The 19,842-nt window shown below is 40.8% G+C and overlaps 2 protein-coding genes across 4 annotated transcripts in view; both read left to right on the top strand.

Annotated features, from left to right (window-relative positions):
• Window positions 1–4,262, top strand: part of prx (periaxin) — a 51,937-nt gene extending 47,675 nt beyond the window's left edge. Inside the window, exon 10 of one of the 2 annotated variants that reach the window (XM_080288579.1) lies at window positions 1,857–4,262. In XM_080288579.1, coding sequence (XP_080144705.1) covers window positions 1,857–1,861 — 5 coding nt within the window. In that variant the 3' untranslated portion in view covers window positions 1,862–4,262. The remainder of the gene's footprint in view (window positions 1–1,856) is intronic. The other variant, XM_080288578.1, reaches the window with a different exon arrangement.
• A 2,264-nt stretch (window positions 4,263–6,526) lies between these two features.
• The window catches only part of LOC113035988 (uncharacterized), a 17,287-nt gene continuing 3,971 nt past the window's right edge, over window positions 6,527–19,842 (top strand). The window contains exons 1-5 of one of the 2 annotated variants that reach the window (XM_026191941.2): window positions 6,536–6,906; window positions 7,564–10,525; window positions 15,698–15,897; window positions 16,941–17,062; window positions 18,485–18,599. In XM_026191941.2, coding sequence (XP_026047726.2) covers window positions 8,131–10,525; window positions 15,698–15,897; window positions 16,941–17,062; window positions 18,485–18,599 — 2,832 coding nt within the window. In that variant the 5' untranslated portion in view covers window positions 6,536–6,906; window positions 7,564–8,130. Of the gene's footprint in view, window positions 6,907–7,563; window positions 10,526–10,649; window positions 11,968–15,697; window positions 15,898–16,940; window positions 17,063–18,484; window positions 18,600–19,842 lie in introns of those variants that run through there. The other variant, XM_026191942.2, reaches the window with a different exon arrangement.

Below are 19,842 nucleotides of genomic sequence, written 5' to 3'. Positions count from 1 at the left end.
GACATATGTTTCACATATTATAGCCCAACAAGTTACTCATAGCAATTTAAATACCAGCAATCAGTTTTTGGCAGACTTTTTGGCACAACACCGGCTATTGCAGTTAATAATACAACAGCTTCTTGCCATTTTTTGTGTTTCTTTTTATCGCTGTGTAACTGAGCTCAATGGAAAGCCTGCATGCGCTAGTACCTCTTGCCACAAGTTCCCAGAATCCTTTGCGGTTTTACCCCTGAATGACGTCACATTTTTGGTGGGCCGGTCTCTAGTCAAAATGCCCGGGCCGATTTTTTGTCCCAGTCCAGCCCTGGTAAGGCTAAAGGAGATGCTATCCGATTGTTCAGTCTGACGTCACTAGCCGTGTCTGGGTCTAAACTCCGCTGCAGGTCCATATATCAAACGATCACTATGGCATTACTGAGAGTTGAAAAACTGTCTAAAGTCTTTCATCTTTAATAAAATGATCAGCGTTCTGCTCTACCAGGTGTAACAATTGAGTTTAACATCCAGGCATCCATGAAAACGGAATTTATGACATCTAACGGAGTTAGAAGTTAGCAGGAGTTAGCTCGCTAGCTTCTATCTAAATACAATATAGCATGTCCTGACTGCGGGGTTTTGGAAACAAATTAAAACGTACAGCTCTGCTATCACTTCCAGCATTAATGAAGACAGAAAACTAAACAGCAGTGACGTTTGTAGGGTTACTGAAGTTGGGTTAGCTGGTATATAATGATGTGCTACGTGACCGCTAGCGACACAGCTATGTTAGCATAATATAAACAAGCTAACTTTTTTTCCACTCAATAAAAGTTAACATGAGTGTTCTCGGTGGTCAGGAACAAATGTAATCGCATGGCAGGATGCTGTAAAAGGACCAAACTTCAGCCAGGAGAACAACTGAGATAATCCATCCACAATACGAGGTTAGTCATTCATATACTGCTGCATGGGCTGGGCTGTAGTTACATCCTAAGGTTTTAAAAGCTGAGCTTAAATAAATGATTAGTGGTAATAAAAGCCGAGGGAGGTCAACAGTGATCACTGACTGTTTTAGGAGCTTTTTGAGATCAAATAGAAGAAAATACATAACATTAAACATGTTAACAACACAAAAGCCATATTAAACGCAGACTACTTTAGACCCGGAAGTAGGATTCGTCGCGTCATCACTGAACAACCGGATTGGGCTGGCATTACGTCAATACTGCTGTTAATGTTATTATTAAAGCCGCTTTTTGTAAAAACCCTCTGAGATATTTAATTAAAAACTTCACCACAAGATGGCAGCATTTTACCAGAAAGTTTTAGTGCAGGTTTTGAACCCAACCCAGTCAGCTTTAAATTCTTCTGCATTCATTTGAATCACTGTGCATTGCCACACTAAAAGACTAGTCATCCAGTGTTTCATGTTTCTTTAAGAAAAATGCATAGCCTGAGCTCTTATATATTTTAATAGATATAGTAAGGACAAGAAAATAGAGATTTTTTTATCAAAGCACTACATTGAAAATTTAGAAAAATCTAAATTTGTATCTACCCCGTCTATTAAATTTGCCCGTTTAGTTGCATTATGAGAAATGAGAAAATAAAGCATATAAATGAGAAAATGAAAAACTGTAAAAGTCTACACATTCAAAAATGATGTTTAATCAATTTTGCATGTGGTTCTCATATGTTATGTCTGGATTTTACTGGGTTTTTTCACTATATTACCACAGGATTTATTAGAATATACTTTACACTATCTATACTTTATTCTTGCTGCTACCTTTGATGTTTTTTGTATATTTTTTTGTGTTCCTGGTAAATAAATCACTAATCTATATACTCTTGTTTTGTCTCTTCTACATAAGACTAAGTTTCTTTTCCCTCTTGATTTCTTCACCTATCCTCCTCTTTTTCTTTCATTTCTCTTATTTCCTGGCCTACCTACCGCAGGCTTCCTCCAGATAACTCCAGAGAGTTCTCCTCAGGCCCAGCAGAAAGGTGAGGTAGGGGGTGAGGCAGATGTCTCGGGGTCTTTCTGCCTCCACACCTCAGGGCTCGACTTCACCACCTCGCAAATGACCGAAGAGCACCAAATCTCTTCCTCCGAGGAGGGAACTGTCACCATGGTGACAAAGACCACCAGAATCACCCACCTGGCTGAAACACGAACAGACGAGTCTTCAACGACCACAGCAACAACAAAGACAACAACAGCAGCTCACCAGGTGTCAAAGTACTGAAGATGCTGGAATGGTATCTTTAATGTATTTTACTTTTCTTGTTATTGTTGTTTAGTTTTTTTGTGAGGTTGCCGTGTTAATATAAAGTAAACCTCTAATAAAAGGACAATTCATCCCCAAATTAGTGATACATTAGTTTTTTCTTCTGACCTGTAGTGCTGTTTATCTACTGAACTTTTTTGAACTGATTATTTGTGGGCTCCACGCATCATTTCTCCAGCTAATATCGCCAAAACTGGGCAACTCTAACCAAATCAATTTAGATGGATAAATAGTAACATAGCCCAGAGGAACACCGTGTATATTAATTTGGGGTTCATCTGTGCCTTAACAAAAAAAATTATATTATATTTTCATAGATGATGTATGAATGTGATGAACTACAATAACATTACATCAAGCAGTATTATTGTCATTATTATAGCTAAAGATTGCTATATATTTCCTTCTCTCATCTTACATGTGACGACTTTTTTTGTTACGGTTTGTTAGTTTAGTCCAAATTATTTATCCGATTTTGTTTGGTTTTTAAAGGTTTCACTCTGAATGTAAACATGTCGGACTGCTTCATTATTTATTTTTGTTTTGTGTTTGAAATGCGCTGGAAAGAGTCTTTTACTCACATCGACTTCATGGTTCATGATTCAGTTCTATGATCATTTAAAAATATTTCATTATGAACCATCACAACGTAGGCCAGAGGAATATTTATGTAAATAAAACAATATAATTGATTTTTTGAAGCTGTTTCCTTTTCAGTTCAAAATGTATTTTCATATTTACCAAAGCATAAATGATATTGTTTTGACCTGAAACAATGTTTTGTTTATCTTGAAGAAAAAGTGTGAACTTTCTGAGATTATGGGCTTTTTTTTGCCATAGTTTTATATATTAGCACATTTAGCCTGTGCTTTTTTTTTTTTTCCCAGAGACGGTCAGTGAGTAAGCAGGACGCTCTGGACTCTTTATCTGCTGTGGGGATCAAACCTGTGACTATCTGGTTATAGGTTGCTCTCAAATATTTAGCCCAACCTGCTGCTAATATATTTTTTATTAATGTTTTTACTGTACAATGCCAAAAAAAAGGGCACCACTGTATTTTTTGTGAATGAGGCTGTAGCTTTAAAATACACTGATATTTCTGAAGCTCGGCTGTTAAGTATTGTTGCGTTTCAAAACATCAGCAGTGAGCTGGACGGAAATTTGGGGATTTAAACCAGAAATTCAGAAATTTTAGAGAGGAAACTGTAAAGTTTATTCTGTTGATCCAAGTTGCTAAAAGGCTGCTAGAGTGAGACTAGTGGGGGTGGCGTGTCTTGATCTTGTTGCAAAGCAATCGTGTTAGAAAAAAAGGCCAGAAAACAGAGTTATAAATATTTCTAAAAACACCAAAAATTACTGTCGGAGAGATTGAAACTTTAAGTGCCTTTACCCAGTACAATTTAAACAATGTATCTACTATTTAATGTATAAACTGTTTTAAAATGGAATAATCTTCTTGAATATCAGTTTTTATGTCTCTAAATTTTGATATTTAAGTTTAATTTATAAACAAAGAACTTACCATTTATAAACATGTTTGTAATTTTTCTGGTATTCTGTTAAAACGTCCTACCTTAAAGGATACACCAATCAGGCTTTTTGAACGGTTTTCTATTTTCAAGTAGATGTAAAACATTTAAGAATAAACACTTTTATGTTTCCTTTATTTGGCTGACTGATGGAATGAAGCTGCGTGGTAAAATGCATGAATCCATAAAAGAGTTGTCTCATTAACAACGTTTAGCACAGTGCCTTTTTTTGCAGCTGAGAACTAGAACTTTAAAAAAAGCTGAGACGAGTAGTGACATGTGAAGGTAACGCGCACTGAGGCAGGATGTACATGCAGAGAGATTTTTAACTTTCTGGTTTAACAAGGTCTTCGAATTTCTTTTTGATTCTAAGGGTTTCAGTGGCAAGTGTTTTGTCAGAGCTGCATTGAAAGAATGTTTGTAAAGATGTTACTTAAATAAAGTAATATTCACACAAAAAGTCTTCTGTCCTGTAGTCAAATTTTAAATAAATTTCAGTGAAATTTTCAAAGAGACAACATTATTTCCTACTCCATATTTTTATATTGCATAATTCTCATCTCAGAGTTATTCTTCATCATAAGCTGGGCCTTGGTGCAGATCCTCACTTCATTAAATGTCTGAAACAAGCTGTTTTTAGATCTTCACTTTAAGGCCACCCAACTTTCATAAACCAACTGCCCCCTGAATCGATGCCCCTCACAGGGGCAACGGGTAGGTGGAGCTTGTGTGTAGCACTTTGTGCCTTAATTGACCATATTAGGGAGATCCTCCCTCTATGACATCATCCCTAGCCAAGGGTATAAAAAAAATGACTGAAAAGGCTATTTAAAGCAGTTTATAGCAATTTATGGTGTGTGTATACTTGCCTCATTATTTGAAAACCACTTTATTTAATATAAGCATACACCATTTAAGAGTATGACAGAACATATGAACAAAGCACAACATGTACATTTTAAATTCCTAATATAAGAAACGCAGTGGTCTGGAAGCCCATTTAAATCCAGAAAAATAATTAAGACTCTTAATAATCTTTAATGTATTTCTTTTTGAATATTTTGACTATATGATACCAAAGCTCGGTTTTACTGGCCTGTTTATATTAGAGTTATGAAAAAGATCCATAGCACACGAATGAGGCTTATTGAAAATGTCTGGAGAGGAGGACTTTGGAGGGAAAAAGTAAATTGTGCACATGGATGTATGACGTCTTCTTTCTATGTGTGTGTGTGTCTGTGTGTGTCTCCCAATCTACTCATCTGCTGCTGTGATGATGCTGTGAAAACGTAGGCTCTCTGGTGAGAGTATGTGAGGCTACACTAATGCCGTATGAGGAGTAAACAATGCCATGAAGCAGAGACAGGGGAAAGTGCAGCATCACCAGCTACAAACTTACGGTTTTCAGTTCACTGAACAATTTCAGCATTTTTAAAATCTCATAATTTCATCCTTTTTAAAATAAAGTTTCTTTTGGCTAATACCAGGGTGTTTTTGTTGTTGTTGTATTTGTTTGGAGCCGGAATTAACCATATTTGGATGAATCCTTGCGAGTTCCGTTAGCAAGAGGTTAGCAAGGTAAATGCTAATGCTAAGCAATGGAAACATAAATTACTAGAATTTTAATCACTGAAACTAAAATCAGCGCCTCTTAGATGGTGTCATAACAATTTAAACATACTCCACATTGTACCTTAATATCCAATATGCTGTCACACACAAAAAAAATGGTAAAATCATAAACAATGGGTGAAAGTAGCATCTAGTCTGCACTTTTACTACAACAAGCACAGGTACTGGCTCCCTGATAGGTGACTAACTCACTGTCCTAATATAGATAATGTAGATAATACAGTGAGTAGAAAAATAAACAGTTATTAATGCAATGAAACTCAACCATTACATAAACAGTAGCACTGTAGACCAAGTGACTTATGTAAACACAGACACCTGTGGCTAGTCTACTGGTAATTTTGGCAAATTAAGCTAACAAGTAATATAAAAAATGACCTCTAAAATTTCAGAATATTTACTCCTTTATTTCAAAAGCTTATAGAAATATGGAGAGAACACAAATACTTTCATAGGTGACCTGTGGGTGACATTTTCACTTTCCGTAACTGTTTCTCTTGTGTATATTTTTCTGCTGCACACTGAAAAAAAATCAACTAATTTTATTGTTAAGTATTTTCAGAGAAAGCTGCTTGTCATATCTCAGGAATACATCAGAGAAACCGGGAGTGTGCCCAGAAAAAGCAAAAGTAGCCATATTTTTCTGTGATTTGTTACTTTTTCTAATAGTTATATTAATTAACTCACCAGTCAATAATAATTTTGCTACTGGGATTCTTTCACTTGTACTTAAAAAACACATTTCGTCTAAAATGTCCCATTTTGTTTGGTTGTTTTTTCAGAATAAACACATTTAAACTATTTTAATGGGGAATGGTTAAAATTCCAGACACTGTGTTTTTATTACATGTTATATTCACCTCTGAAAATGTCAGAAATCAACGTACATATGATAAATATTGTGTTAAATTCTAGATCTAGGTCTGAAGCTCCCAGTAGCAAACAAATAGATTCTGTTTGTTCTATTTTAGACCAGTGTGTTCTTTCTCCCTAAGTGTGGCATCACGAACCCTCCATACACTTCCGCTCGCCTCACCTCTCCCTGCTCTGTGTGGCACGAATCACGCCTCCTATCAGTGAGTGGGCTGTAAGTCAAATTAGCTCTTCGTCATCCTGCTCGCTGTGCACACCGGAGGCTACTGCGGTAAGATGCGGCGGCGCACGATGCCGAGCCGCGGCGGATGAGATGATGCGCAATGGCTGAACGAGTCGGGAGGAGAGAGCGAAAAAAAAGAGGCTGTGCTCTGATTTAAACGATGGGACAGGACTGAATGGATGTTCGAGCGATTTGTAACGTTTGTGGTGCAGGCCGAGTAGAAAGATGAGGCGGCGCTGATTCCACTTTAGGATGCTCCAGAGCCCGAGAGGAGGGGGAATAGGCTTCGTCTGTAAACAATAAGGAAGCAGAGGGGCATTAAGTAAAGGACACTTAATCCAGAGCCTGGACCTGAGACCCCGGGGCTTCGAAAAAGGTAAGAAACAATGAGCACTCGGCTGTGGGCATCCCTCTCAGGACATGCTGGCTGGGAACACAGGTAGTGCTGGTACACTGTGTGGTTTGACGTGGCTCATCTTCATCACAGTGGTGCTGATAGGAGTAGGCTAAGTATGACATACGTGGCTCAAACCTATTTTCGTCGCTTATGTGGCGGGTTATTGATGCTCTTCGGGTAAATCCTTTAAGCTGTGTGGGCAGGAGAAGTGGATTTATGGGTTTATGGCCACCTGTGTTTCGTTTTTAGTCTACTGGATGATTGTGTGTGGCTGATGCAACAACTAATCTAATTCTCACCACAATGCAAATGGTGTCAGTTCCCATTTTCATATATATAAAAGAGCCTGTTTGGGTCGGAGTAGTGGGAAAAGAAGTCACTTTGGATTCAAATGCATGACCTCTGACAGACTCACACCTCCCACACTGACTTACAGCTGCAACCCATTGAGCCAAACCAAAGTGAAGTCAGCATTAAATAATTTTAATATTTAAGCTTTTTATTTATTTGCTGGATTGGGCCTCCTCTTGGCGGGATCCTTGCTCTTTAATCATATCACACTACCTTATAATAAGTCTGCACTATGAGTCTTTAATTTCCATGTTTGTTTTATTTATTTTACCCATTCCCCTGCAGGGTGCTCTGTGACAGCTGAGTCAGTCCTCAGTGAGGAGAGGACAGTGAACGGGGAGGGCGGCGAAGCTCTGGAGACAGCGTCACTGAGCGTCAGCCTGGAAGAAAACAAACTTCTCATTTCCCTTGCTCTCATCAGCACTGACAGCTGGACATCACACCTGCATGTTTCTCTTCTTCATCAGGAGACTTTCTAAGTTGAGGAGTTATAGATGCAAACAGTGGCAGGTCGCCCGTCAGAAAAACAACTGATTCTGTCTTCAGATGCAGTCAGAATAATCTGCTAAAATATGAGATTACAAGGAGATTCATCTCCCTCCGGCCATGTTAGGAAACATCGTCTTCGGTACCACTGTCAGAATTAATCAGTGAGAAATTTGTTTTAGCTGTTTCATAGTGCCCAGTGATGTTTTTATAAATGATGATCTTTTTACCTTTGAGCTGTCAGGCTGTGAATCAAGAATAGATTCTTGATTGTGGCAGCGCTCCCTCTCACAAATGAGAATTGAACTTGAGCCGACAGGCTGCATTTTAATAAAGGATAAGCAAAAACCAACCAATAAAACATAGATGAGGCCCACAACAAGCACTATGCTCCAGCAGAATAACAACAACAACTACCCGTGCCTGAGCATGTCAGGCTCTAGCCGGGAGATGCTCCAGAAATGCTCCAGAGCCTCTCTGCCCTTCCCCAGCCGACTGGAGCTGGGACTGGCCGATCTGCCGCTCATTCGGGGTCTCCGAGCCTGGGCCCTGTGTTCCAGGAATCGCCACAAGACTGCTAATCTGCTGGGAGGACAAGCACCCACAGCTCCTCCTGCAGGTCGAGGAAGTTCAGCGTCCTGCCCCAGGCCTGCAGATGTTTGCCTGAGTGGCGAGTGGAGTCGCATGGGATATGGGCTTCCGCTCGGGGTGGACAGTAGGCAGGCTGGAATCGGAGCTTTGGTAACAGTTGCCACTCTGAAGACCTCAGAGGGCAGCGGGAAGACTCAGACTCAGTGTTTGTTCCTCCGGACTGAGAAAGGAAGCTGTTTGTATTCAGCAGCTAAGCCCAACTCTGGAGTGACAACCAGTGCAGCATCCAGTGTGGTCGGAGGATGGCTGAGAGGAAAGACTGGAGTAGGAGGAGGACGCAGAGACACTCCAGCTGGGCCAACTCCACCGGCACAGACTGGAGCAAACCAGGTTAGGGTGCGATCGGGGCGGAGATGGAGGAAGTCTGACAATGCAGCGTGCCGGGAGAAAACAGGCGTGAGCAGAGAGAGGCAGCAGAGGAGCAGGGAAGTTCCTGCTGGTGAAATCGCTGTGGAAGAAAGGCAGGAAGAGCAAGACAAAGGAGGCCTGGACTGTAAACAGTTTCCCACCCCACAGCAGGACAGCCGGCGAGCCAGATGCAGCCACAGCGTTTCTCCTAAATCCTGCGTCCAGTGTGGAAGGAGAGCACAGAGGAGGAAAAGCCAGGATGGACACGAGGGAGGCATCCCAAACAGGCTGAACAGTGAGGTGACGGGAATGAGGAAGGAAAGGCAAAAGAATGAAGAGGAGGATAAGGGAGGCCTCGGCAAGTTAGAGTCTTCCAGCTCTGTTTTGACTGAACTAAACCCTGACCTAGAATCTACCCGTTCTTACAGTGACTCCCACGACAGCTGCGATGTGGGAGAAACAAGAGAAACTGAGAGCAGCGAGGGGCAGAAGACACAAGCTTCTCAGAGCAAGGATGGCTATTCAGAGGAACAAGGGGACAGATACACTGAAGGAAATATCGTCACCCATGAACATTCTGGGTTGACTGATAATTTAAGACATAAGAACAGTGTTACTGAGAGAAAACCAAGTGAATGTCCCCGTGAAGAAGAAGAAGGGGCTAATGTAAATGGATTTTCTGATCTCGATGAAGCAGGTGAAGAATCAGAGAAAAGGGCTGAGTGTGCAGATGTTAAAGATGAAAAGGAGAACATCAGCGAGGCTCTTGATGAATTCTCCAGCTGGTGTGCAGTCTTTACGCCTGCCTCCAGCAGCACTGCAGTCTCCCTCACTTTTAACAAGTCAGCCGCACCCATAGAGGGCAGTGTCTGCAGTGCTGACCGTGAAACTTGTTGGGTTCAGGCTGAGCAGGAGAATCATGTTGAGGGGTATGAGCAAGAGGAAGAAAACTCTGAGGTAGAAGAACAGGCCAATGAGAAAACCACTGTGAATGAGGTATTGCATAATAAACCTCAATCTGTGTTTAAAAATGAGGAGGAAGTGTTACCTTCACCCCTCACAGATGGAGATCATTCCATCTCTGAGTCAGGCGAGAGGATTGTGGCAGACAAGAGCAGCAAATGTGGGACGAAAGATGAGCTGGAGTCAGAAGAAGGAAATTTAGAAGAGAGCCTCAATCCTGAACATGGAGACGGACCTGGGGAAATTCGGAAGTCGGATGAATGTAAAGGAGAAGTCACACTCAAAGATAGTTATGAAGGGACAGAGATAAACCGTGCTTCAGAGGAAGACTGGAGGTTACAGGAGGTTGAAGATGAACACAGGAAGTGGGAGGAGGAGGATGGATACACCTGTGCACAAACAAGCAATGCCCCTGTTGAACCAAGTGGAGAGACTAACATCACTAACACTGCCTGCACCAATCTCCCCACCTCCCCTGCGCTCTCCCAGGCTAATCCTGCCCCTTCCCTGCCCACCCTGGGATCCATGGCAACCGGCCTGCCCTGTCAGGAGAGGGAGGAGGAGGAGGAGGCAGTCAGTGCAACAGCAGGAGACAGAGAAGGAGGCCAAGAAGGGAAGAGAAGAGAGCTGGAGGAGCAGGGTGAGGTGGAGAGTGGCTCCACCGTGGCCACTGACGAAGGGAGGAAGGAGGAGGAGGAAGATGAGTTTGGAGTGTTCATGCAGGCGGAGGGAGAGCCAGCCTGGAGCGAGGAGTTCACCATGTCTGCCTCAGTGCCTTGTGGGAGCAGAGAGAGTGTTGGTGAGTCTCGTGGTTGTTCATTCTCTGTCCCTTTCTGTGTTTACGAGCCAGGCTTTCCTCTCATTTTAGTATCTCTTTCACTCCTTTGGGATCTTTGGTAAATTTGCCTTTCTGTGTGCTGTAGGCTTGGATCTGTTGGTCCTGGACAACAAGGCTGACACAGAAAGGCTTCAGAGATTTTCAGAAAAAAGTCAGAAATGTGCAGATTTAGACTCTTTAACACTCTTTGTGTTGTGTTGGGGAAACAAAGAGTGAATGGCAACGACTCCCTCAGAGAATTAGTGCATTTTTAACCTTTTGTACACTTTGAGGAATGCAAGTGTACACAATCTGTTTTCAAGAAGCGCACAAGTAGTTATGCACAAGTGGGTATTTACTTTTATCTTTCCAAAATCCTGCTGCTGTTATAGTTTCTATTTTATGAAGATGTGTTTGCGGGGATAAAGCAGCTGGAAGTCCTTACTTAAACTGCATTACTATGTACTATTTAAATACTGCAGACTTAATTTTTACTGTTTGTTAACTCCCTCCTCAAGAATTGAGATCTAATTATCTGGATCTAAGTTAGTGTTTTATAGAGAACATCAAGATATTTTGCAGGTTTTTAATATTGTCGCCCTCAAAAGATCCATTCAAAAAAATAAAATAAAAACACTGGACTGAGATCAACTCCAAAAAGCAGTTGGGCCCTTCCTTATCTTTGGTACAACTTTTCCTACAAATCTACCTGATTCTTTTCGACTAATCCTGCTAACAAACCCATCTCAAAGCTTCCTGGGTACGCGGAATTAAAAAATATTGGACACCATCATTCAGTGCAAGAAGGTAATTGAGAAGAAAATATTTTTATTGGATTTTTTAAAGAACTGTATGATGAACAAAATAAAGCAGTGCTAGTACCTGAATCATAAATAAATGAATTTAATTAGTAGTCTGACAGTATGATGGCTCTTATCTGCTACACTCTTGAAGCAGACACGCGCAGGTATGTCAGATCTTTTACTCCTTGCGCCTCGTTGTTTTTCTCTCACAGCCGGTGTTAATCAGTCGTAATGATCCCTCATTCTGCTCCGTTTAGCTAATCACCTAAATCATGTTAAGCCCAGTTTCCACAGGGGGGCTAAATGAGGCTGTGCTGAGGTTGGTGCATAATTATGTCTCAGTCTGTTCTACTGAAAAGTATTTCTGTTTATTTTAACATGTTGCTGATGGCTTATCAGTCAACATTTATCATCAGAGGGACTGATGTATGTAAAAGGGCAAAAATTAAAGGACCAGCTATAAAACCTAAAGGCTTGCTTCACCCACATTACTTATGCATATTTTCACACTTATCTGGCCTTTTAGTTTATTTTGGTTTTAATTATTAGTAATTAAAATGGGCTTTCAATAAACATGTGAGTTACAGTAGCAAATGTTCATATTAAACATGGCTGAAGTTGTTTTTTTCTATCTGTGGCTCTGTATGATGTCACTTATGATGGGCATCCCTAATAAGGCAATCTCAGGCACTGAAGCCCCACCCACATTCTGTTTAAGCATCTCAATGAGGGCCAGCCAATCAGGAAAATGCTGGCTTAAAAGGAGGAGGAGATAAATCTACTTGTTTCACACAGTGGATAAAGTGAAGTAGTTCACCATGACCCAAAAGTCTTTTAATAAATAGCTACAGTACTAAGATGGAGACAGAAACTTCAACAGACAAGAATGAGTGTAACAAACACCTTTCATAGCATTTGCAAACAGAGGTCTGGCTGTGCCTGTGTGAAATCTGGGAAAATACATATTATAAATCTACACTGAATATAACAACAAGGTTGAAAAAAATAGCTTGAAATAAAAGTAGTGAGAGGCAGAAAAAACATGGAAAAACATTTGATTGGAAGTGTGTTCCGGAACAGATTGTTTTAACTCATTCCTCCATAATGATACATTTGATCCCTCAGTGTATATCAATAAAGATGCCGTTTGAAGGGTACCTGCAAAGGCAGCGACCACCCTCACTAACATGTGATGCAAACTTAGTCAATTTGTTCTGTAAACAGGCCTGAAATGGGGGTAAAGAGTTAAAGTAAGGCAGCCTGATAATCATACAGCTAAAACACATGCTGTAACTTAGATGACGTAAATAAGTTGTTGACCAGTAGTACTTTTAATCTTGTGATAAATATGCAGAGTTCTTTCTTGCCTTGGTAGGCATCACTTACCAGCACAGTGGAAATAAGACTGTAGTTTGTCCTGACCTGGATTCCTAACTGATCTCCCCGTCTCACTACACGGTATTAATCATTCAGAGTCGAGCTAAGAGAGGGGGAGGAAGCAAACAGGCCAGTGAGCTCTCCTGTTAGCCTCAGGTTATTGGGCAACGGGTGAAAAGGAAACAGTCTCACAGACAAGTGTCTGATAGATACATCGTCGGATAAATACACCGAGCAATGGAGAGCGACGTGTAGATGTGTCAAAGCAGCAGGGATCGAAGAGAGATACAAATATTCGCTGAAATGTTTCCACGCAGTGAGATGTCGCGGTGAGATTAAAGTCCAACATACAAACTCAAAGAGTCCCGCAGAGTCTGGTACAGCAGGCAACTTTTTAAGCAACAGCAGGAAGCAGTCACAGCCATAGACAACACAATGATACGACAAGGTGATTAACAGAATAATAAATGCAAGTTGTCTTGCTGTGCTGCTGACAAATAGAAAGCTGAAGAGCTACTAAAACTGTGGGTTTTAATTCTGGCACATCTAATAATAATTTAAAATATTAGCATGGTGCCTCCGTAACCAAGATTTACAGGTGTCCCCTAAATGCATCACATGCAAGAAAAACAAAGTTTGCTTTGGATGTTACATTCGGTGGAAAAAGGAACTCCCCATCAATCAGACGACCTCCTATTAACAAGAACTGGGAAACAGTGGGAAGGAAAAACTCCCTTTTAACAGGAAGAACCCTCCAGTGGAAGGGAGGGGCAGCACTGGACAGGACAGGACTGGTCAACAGTATTTTGGATGCACATATTGTCTGTCCATCCATCTTCTGAACTGCTTTTCCAGTTCTTGGTCACAGAAGACTAAAGTCTGTTCCAGGTGTCGCATGAAAAATACTGTACCTCCCTTTAAAAAGCATCAGGTCTATTTTATAGGTTAGCTGCATCCATCTGCACAGAGCACGTGAGGACGACAGGAACGGCTTAGTCTGCAACAGTAAGACTCCATGAATTGAAACCATCTAAAGCATCTTAGAAACTTGTCAAGGTTTAAGTAGACTGAATAAACAGTTAGTGAAGATATGCAAAGATCAGACAGAGATTTCTTAAATTATTAGTTGGATGTGTTGTAGGGTCTGTAGAATTTAATTTAATTTTCCAGCATTTAAAAACGATTGTGGACATTTGTACAAAACAGTTATTGGGATTCTTCATTCATTTGGATAAACTGGCCCCGTTTGGAAGCCGTCCTAGTAATTATTGTCACCTTTAGCACCAATGCTGCTGTTGCTGTATTATAATACAGGGTTAATGCCCATTATTGTCCTTTAAGAGCATCGAAAGCACATACTACAGGGAGTGCAGAATTATTAGGCAAGTTGTATTTTCGAGGAATAATTTTATTATTGAAAGACAACCATGTTCTCAATGAACCCAGAAAACTCATTAATATCAAAGCTGAATGTTTTTGGAAGTAGTTTTTAGTTTGTTTTTAGTTTTAGCTACTTTAGGGGGATATCTGTGTGTGCAGGTGACTATTACTGTGCATAATTATTAGGCAACTTAACAAAAAACAAATATATACCCATTTCAATTATTTATTTTTACCAGTGAAACCAATATAACATCTCCACATTCACAAATATACATTTCTGACATTCAAAAACTAAACAAAAACAAATCAGCGACCAATATAGCCACCTTTCTTTGCAAGGACACTCAAAAGCCTGCCATCCATGGATTCTGTCAGTGTTTTGATCTGTTCACCATCAACATTGCGTGCAGCAGCAACCACAGCCTCCCAGACACTGTTCAGAGAGGTGTACTGTTTTCCCTCCTTGTAAATCTCACATTTGATGATGGACCACAGGTTCTCAATGGGGTTCAGATCAGGTGAACAAGGTGGCCATGTCATTAGTTTTTCTTCTTTTATACCCTTTCTTGCCAGCCACGCTGTGGAGTACTTGGACGCGTGTGATGGAGCATTGTCCTGCATGAAGATCATGTTTTTCTTGAAGGATGCAGACTTCTTCCTGTACCACTGCTTGAAGAAGGTGTCTTCCAGAAACTGGCAGTAGGACTGGGAGTTGAGCTTGACTCCATCCTCAACCCGAAAAGGCCCCACAAGCTCATCTTTGATGATACCAGCCCAAACCAGTACTCCACCTCCACCTTGCTGGCGTCTGAGTCGGACTGGAGCTCTCTGCCCTTTACCAATCCAGCCACGGGCCCATCCATCTGGCCCATCAAGACTCACTCTCATTTCATCAGTCCATAAAACCTTAGAAAAATCAGTCGTGAGATATTTCTTGGCCCAGTCTTGACGTTTCAGCTTGTGTGTCTTGTTCAGTGGTGGTCGTCTTTCAGCCTTTCTTACCTTGGCCATGTCTCTGAGTATTGCACACCTTGTGCTTTTGGGCACTCCAGTGATGTTGCAGCTCTGAAATATGGCCAAACTGGTGGCAAGTGGCATCTTGGCAGCTGCACGCTTGACTTTTCTCAGTTCATGGGCAGTTATTTTGTGCCTTGGTTTTTCCACACGCTTCTTGCGACCCTGTTGACTATTTTGAATGAAACGCTTGATTGTTCGATGATCACGCTTCAGAAGCTTTGCAATTTTGAGACTGCTGCATCCCTCTGCAAGATATCTCACTATTTTTGACTTTTCTGAGCCTGTCAAGTCCTTCTTTTGACCCATTTTGCCAAAGGAAAGGACGTTGCCTAATAATTATGCTCACCTGATATAGGGTGTTGATGTCATTAGACCACACCCCTTCTCATTACAGAGATACGCATCACCTAATATGCTTAATTGGTAGTAGGCTTTCGAGCCTATACAGCTTGGAGTAAGACAACATGCACGAAGAGGATGATGTGGACAAAATACTCATTTGCCTAATAATTCTGCACTCCCTGTATGTACTAAGACTTAATGTGCATGTGCCTGTGTGTGTGTTTGATAACAGCACTTGGGAAGCATGTTATCACCAGTGAGTCGACCCTCTGGACGCCAGGCAAGACGGACAGCTCGTTCCACCAGTCAGGCGACACCTGGACAGCCTTCCCTCAGGATTCATCAGATGAAGGTGGAGACGTTGTGGAGCAGTGGTGGCCAGCCAGTGCTGTGGAGGAGAGGAGAGACAGACTCTCAGCCAATCAGAACCTGGTACAGTTGTCCATCAGTAACTGCTATAAAAACGGTTCTGTTTGTTCAGTAAGAGCTAAAGTGGCCATTACATCCACTTCACTGAGTCCACAAACTCCTCAGGATTGGTTCATTTGTGTCACAGCATTGAATTTCTGTCTTGCGTGGTTTGTCTCTGTGACTCTAACCTCTGTTTGCACTTCCTGTACCATCGATCAGGGATGCTCGGTGGATTCAGGGAGTTATTTGTGTAGTTACTCAGTCCCCTGTGGATCATGCAGTAGAAAAGAATTATTCAAGTTTAAATCTATGCATTATTTGCTCCATCTGCTATTCTTAGTGTCTGGTAGATATAGCTGGCCCTGTGTGAAATGTACAAAAACCTTCGTGTGTGTATTGTATCTTGGCTATAACTTAGAGAAGGAGTTTAGTTTCACGTCCAAATCTCTGTTCATGCAGGATTTGTTTTTTGGTGAGAGATGGGGTGATTTTAGTGTTATCTGTGTGGGTCACTAATTTTTATCCAGTTGAAAGTGTATATGTCTGTACCTAAAATTTCCCCCTTTTTCTCAGTTGGCTGTGCCATTACCATGGAAACACGGCTCACCCTGATGTAACCCTGCAGGAGGAGTGACTAAGTTTTATGAGTAAAAATTAATCAGTATTTTCTCCAGCGTTATAACTCACATTACCCCAGCTTCTTTTTTTTTTTCTCCTTAAAAATAAAATTTAAAAATAAGAAGTCAGCACTGCGGGGAGAGTCTCCCAGTGGACATTAAGCACAGTGCAAAGATGCAGATGAAAAATGAGCCCTGCCCAAAACTGCAGTGAAGCAGAGTGAGAGGAGACTGGCTGTTTTTAAATAAGTTGGTTCATGTGCCTGTGGTGCCACAAGGAGACCTTTATGAAAATAAAGTATTAACTTTTCATGTAATGAACCATAAATGCATATTTTTTTCCTAAATGCTGCAAATGTGTTTTTGATGCTTGTGTTTTGACTGTTTTCTTGCGGTGTGCTGAGCTCTCAAGCTGTATTTGATGAGCTCTCTCTGTATTTACTGCAGGCGGCTGTCTTTGCTGAAGCCTTCCCCTCATTTACTGGTTCATCCTCAAGTGACTCCTGTGACCTCAGTACTGTTCCCACACTGAGCCAGCTCCTCAGAGGCGGAGCAAGCCACGACCAGGGGTAGGTGAACCGTGCTGACGAAGGCCATCATGTGTAGCGATGACTCTAGATAAAAGATGGATGGGAATAAACCTAAGAACCTGAGTGAAGTCGGTGCACAAGTACCTTCAATGTACATTCTTCAGCTCTCTTTATCCATGCCATCAGTAAACACTTTCCTGGTTTCAATCATTAGTTTCAGCTTTCACCAAAGACAGCACAAGTTTAATTTAGTAACGTGTGTTTCCCACCATTTCCCACAAGGATAAGCAGAAGAGATTAGATGGGATGTTTCCCACTAGTGTCTAGAAGGATGATAAAGTAGGCTGTGATTCAGGGCTAATGAAACCAGTCATAAATTCTGTTTTGATTTCTATATTGTTGCATAAGTACTCTGTACTGAATGGATCAGACCCCCAAAATCATCAGACTCAGTTTTACTCCTGCAAATTTTTATGATTGTATTTTGACAGATTGTCATCCTTCACCAAACTCCAAATTGATTTGATAAAAGAGAACAACAAGATCTTTTTAGATCTTTCTCATAAATATTGAACTTTTTCTTCTTCATAAAACTATTCCATAAATTCACCATTTTAACAGAAATACTGTGTTTTCCTTACATAATGTTGACTCTTTTTCTTAAATATTCATACTTGTTTTTAAAGAAAATACTTGTAACAATTACCAAAAACTATCATTCAGGGAAACTTTCATTTTAAACAATCTGTATGGGGTTCATTTAAAAAAAAATATCATTATACATACAAGTCCTTTTTTAATGGAATTATTCACAAAATTACCTCCTTGTCCCTCCAACACTGAATTTCTCTAAATCATTTGTGTCATTTTACTCGAGTCAAACAGGAATGAACACAAAATGCATAATTTGATGTTCTTTTATGGTGTCGGTGGTTTTACGAGATAAAACACTATACGTTGACAAGTTGAAAGAAAATGTGGCCACCTAGTGGTGACTGTGTGAAGTGCAACTACATTTCAAGGAACTGTTAGAATTTGTACCCCTGGACAGCCTAATAGGAGCAACCCTTGAATTTCAGATATGCTTACAGAACAAAATGACTGGGTTGGTGAGGGTGCTCTCTGCCTGTGCAGCTACCCTTGAAAAAACCTGGGAACTATTCTAGTGGTCGTAAAACCACCTTCTGTGGTCACAAACAAAGATGACCATGCTGACCACACTGTCACATAGGACAGAGAAAGAAACGTACTTCTATCCCAAAGGTTCGCCACAGCAGATTGCATCCATATTGGATTGTGTAGAAGTTTTACACCACATACCCTCCTCTTTATCCAGGCTTGTGACCCCTGAGCTTTTGACTCCTATACAGAATCTTGATCTTGAATCTTTGAAAAGCAATCATTTAAAACAAATGTTCTTCTTGTGCATGAAATCGTGTGTCTGTGTCTTTGAACCTTTAGGCTGTTGGACAGTTTCCATGACTTGAACAAAATGATCGGCCAGAGATATAAGAGAGCCAACGGCGTGTCTCGTAACCTGCTGCTGAAGACTTTACACCTGGAGCAGCCGCACACTGTGAGTAAAGACCGACACCATGCACATGGAAATGCGAGCCCAGCAGCTTTGGAGACGAGTGCGTCTTAATCGCTCGCTGCGGACATGTTTCAGTGTTCACAATCTGATAGAAAACACTTAAGAAATCTAATTTTACAGCAAATGTTCCATCTCTTTACTCATAATTTGCTGCAGGGGAATTAGCACAGAGCACTTAGTGTTCACTTTCAATTTGTGAAGCTTCGCGGTTGTTAAATTGAATTCGTCAACACAGCCTTAACATGTAACACGAACTGATAGTGCTGTTTGACCGATAGCCTTGAAACCTGCAGCCTCATTCAAATGATGCGACTGCTGTTTTATGCAGAACGCTCAGTACACGAACAGCCCCGGGCGCGCTGCTGAACCGAGTCACATCAGAAAGCTACAAGGCACCTTCAAAATATGCAAGTGTGGGGTTTACCCGTCCACTGTGTGACTGCTTGCTACAGGCCAGAAGCAGCAATCAACATTATCACAGTGCATGAAATGTGAATTTAATGATCATTTTATCTATGCTTCTTTTTTCACTTGTCCCTGCTTCGTTATATTTTAAACTGGGTTACAGCAGAGGGCCAATTTGCAGCAGCAGATAAATCATCTCATCACAAAGGTCTTATTTTACTCAATTATAGTTTTTGTCGTTAATTTTTCCACAATGCTGCATCTTTCACTCTACATAAATTCAAATATAAGTTATTGCTGTTTAGTTACTTTGCTACTGAATGTGGTGTGAAAATACCACTTTTTGGTTTTCATTATCATTTGACTGGGGTGTTATTTTCTAATCGAGCAATTATTAAATTATAAAGTCTTCAGTAACCTTTCTAATTAACAATTCAGACATAAAGATAGAAGACTGAGAATAGTTCTATGTGATAACGTTTATGATGTTTTGAATTTTTAAAGAAAGGTAACTGATTTAAAAAAAAATCAAATTGAGACTGGTACGATAAAATTATGCTAAGCTAGGAACTACAAAAGCTAAAACCTCTGCAGATTAACAAAATAGCCAAGGTTATTGATACAAGCTACAAGAAATTACCACCGGGATGGGCTATAATAGAGGAATATTGTTAGACACATTGAGAAAACAAACAAAAGAGGTGTGGAGATTTAAGGTAATTGGAAGGAATGACCAAAAAAAGGAGAAGCAAAGTGTTGCTGTTTAAGGTTAAAGATGCCCTCGGCTGAAAAGAGACGGGACTTGAGGTAGTATATTTGA

Source organism: Astatotilapia calliptera, chromosome 14 (genome assembly GCF_964374335.1).
Source record: "Astatotilapia calliptera chromosome 14, fAstCal68.1, whole genome shotgun sequence".
Lineage (NCBI taxonomy): Eukaryota > Metazoa > Chordata > Actinopteri > Cichliformes > Cichlidae > Astatotilapia > Astatotilapia calliptera.
This window is presented reverse-complemented; position numbering and strand designations above follow the sequence as displayed.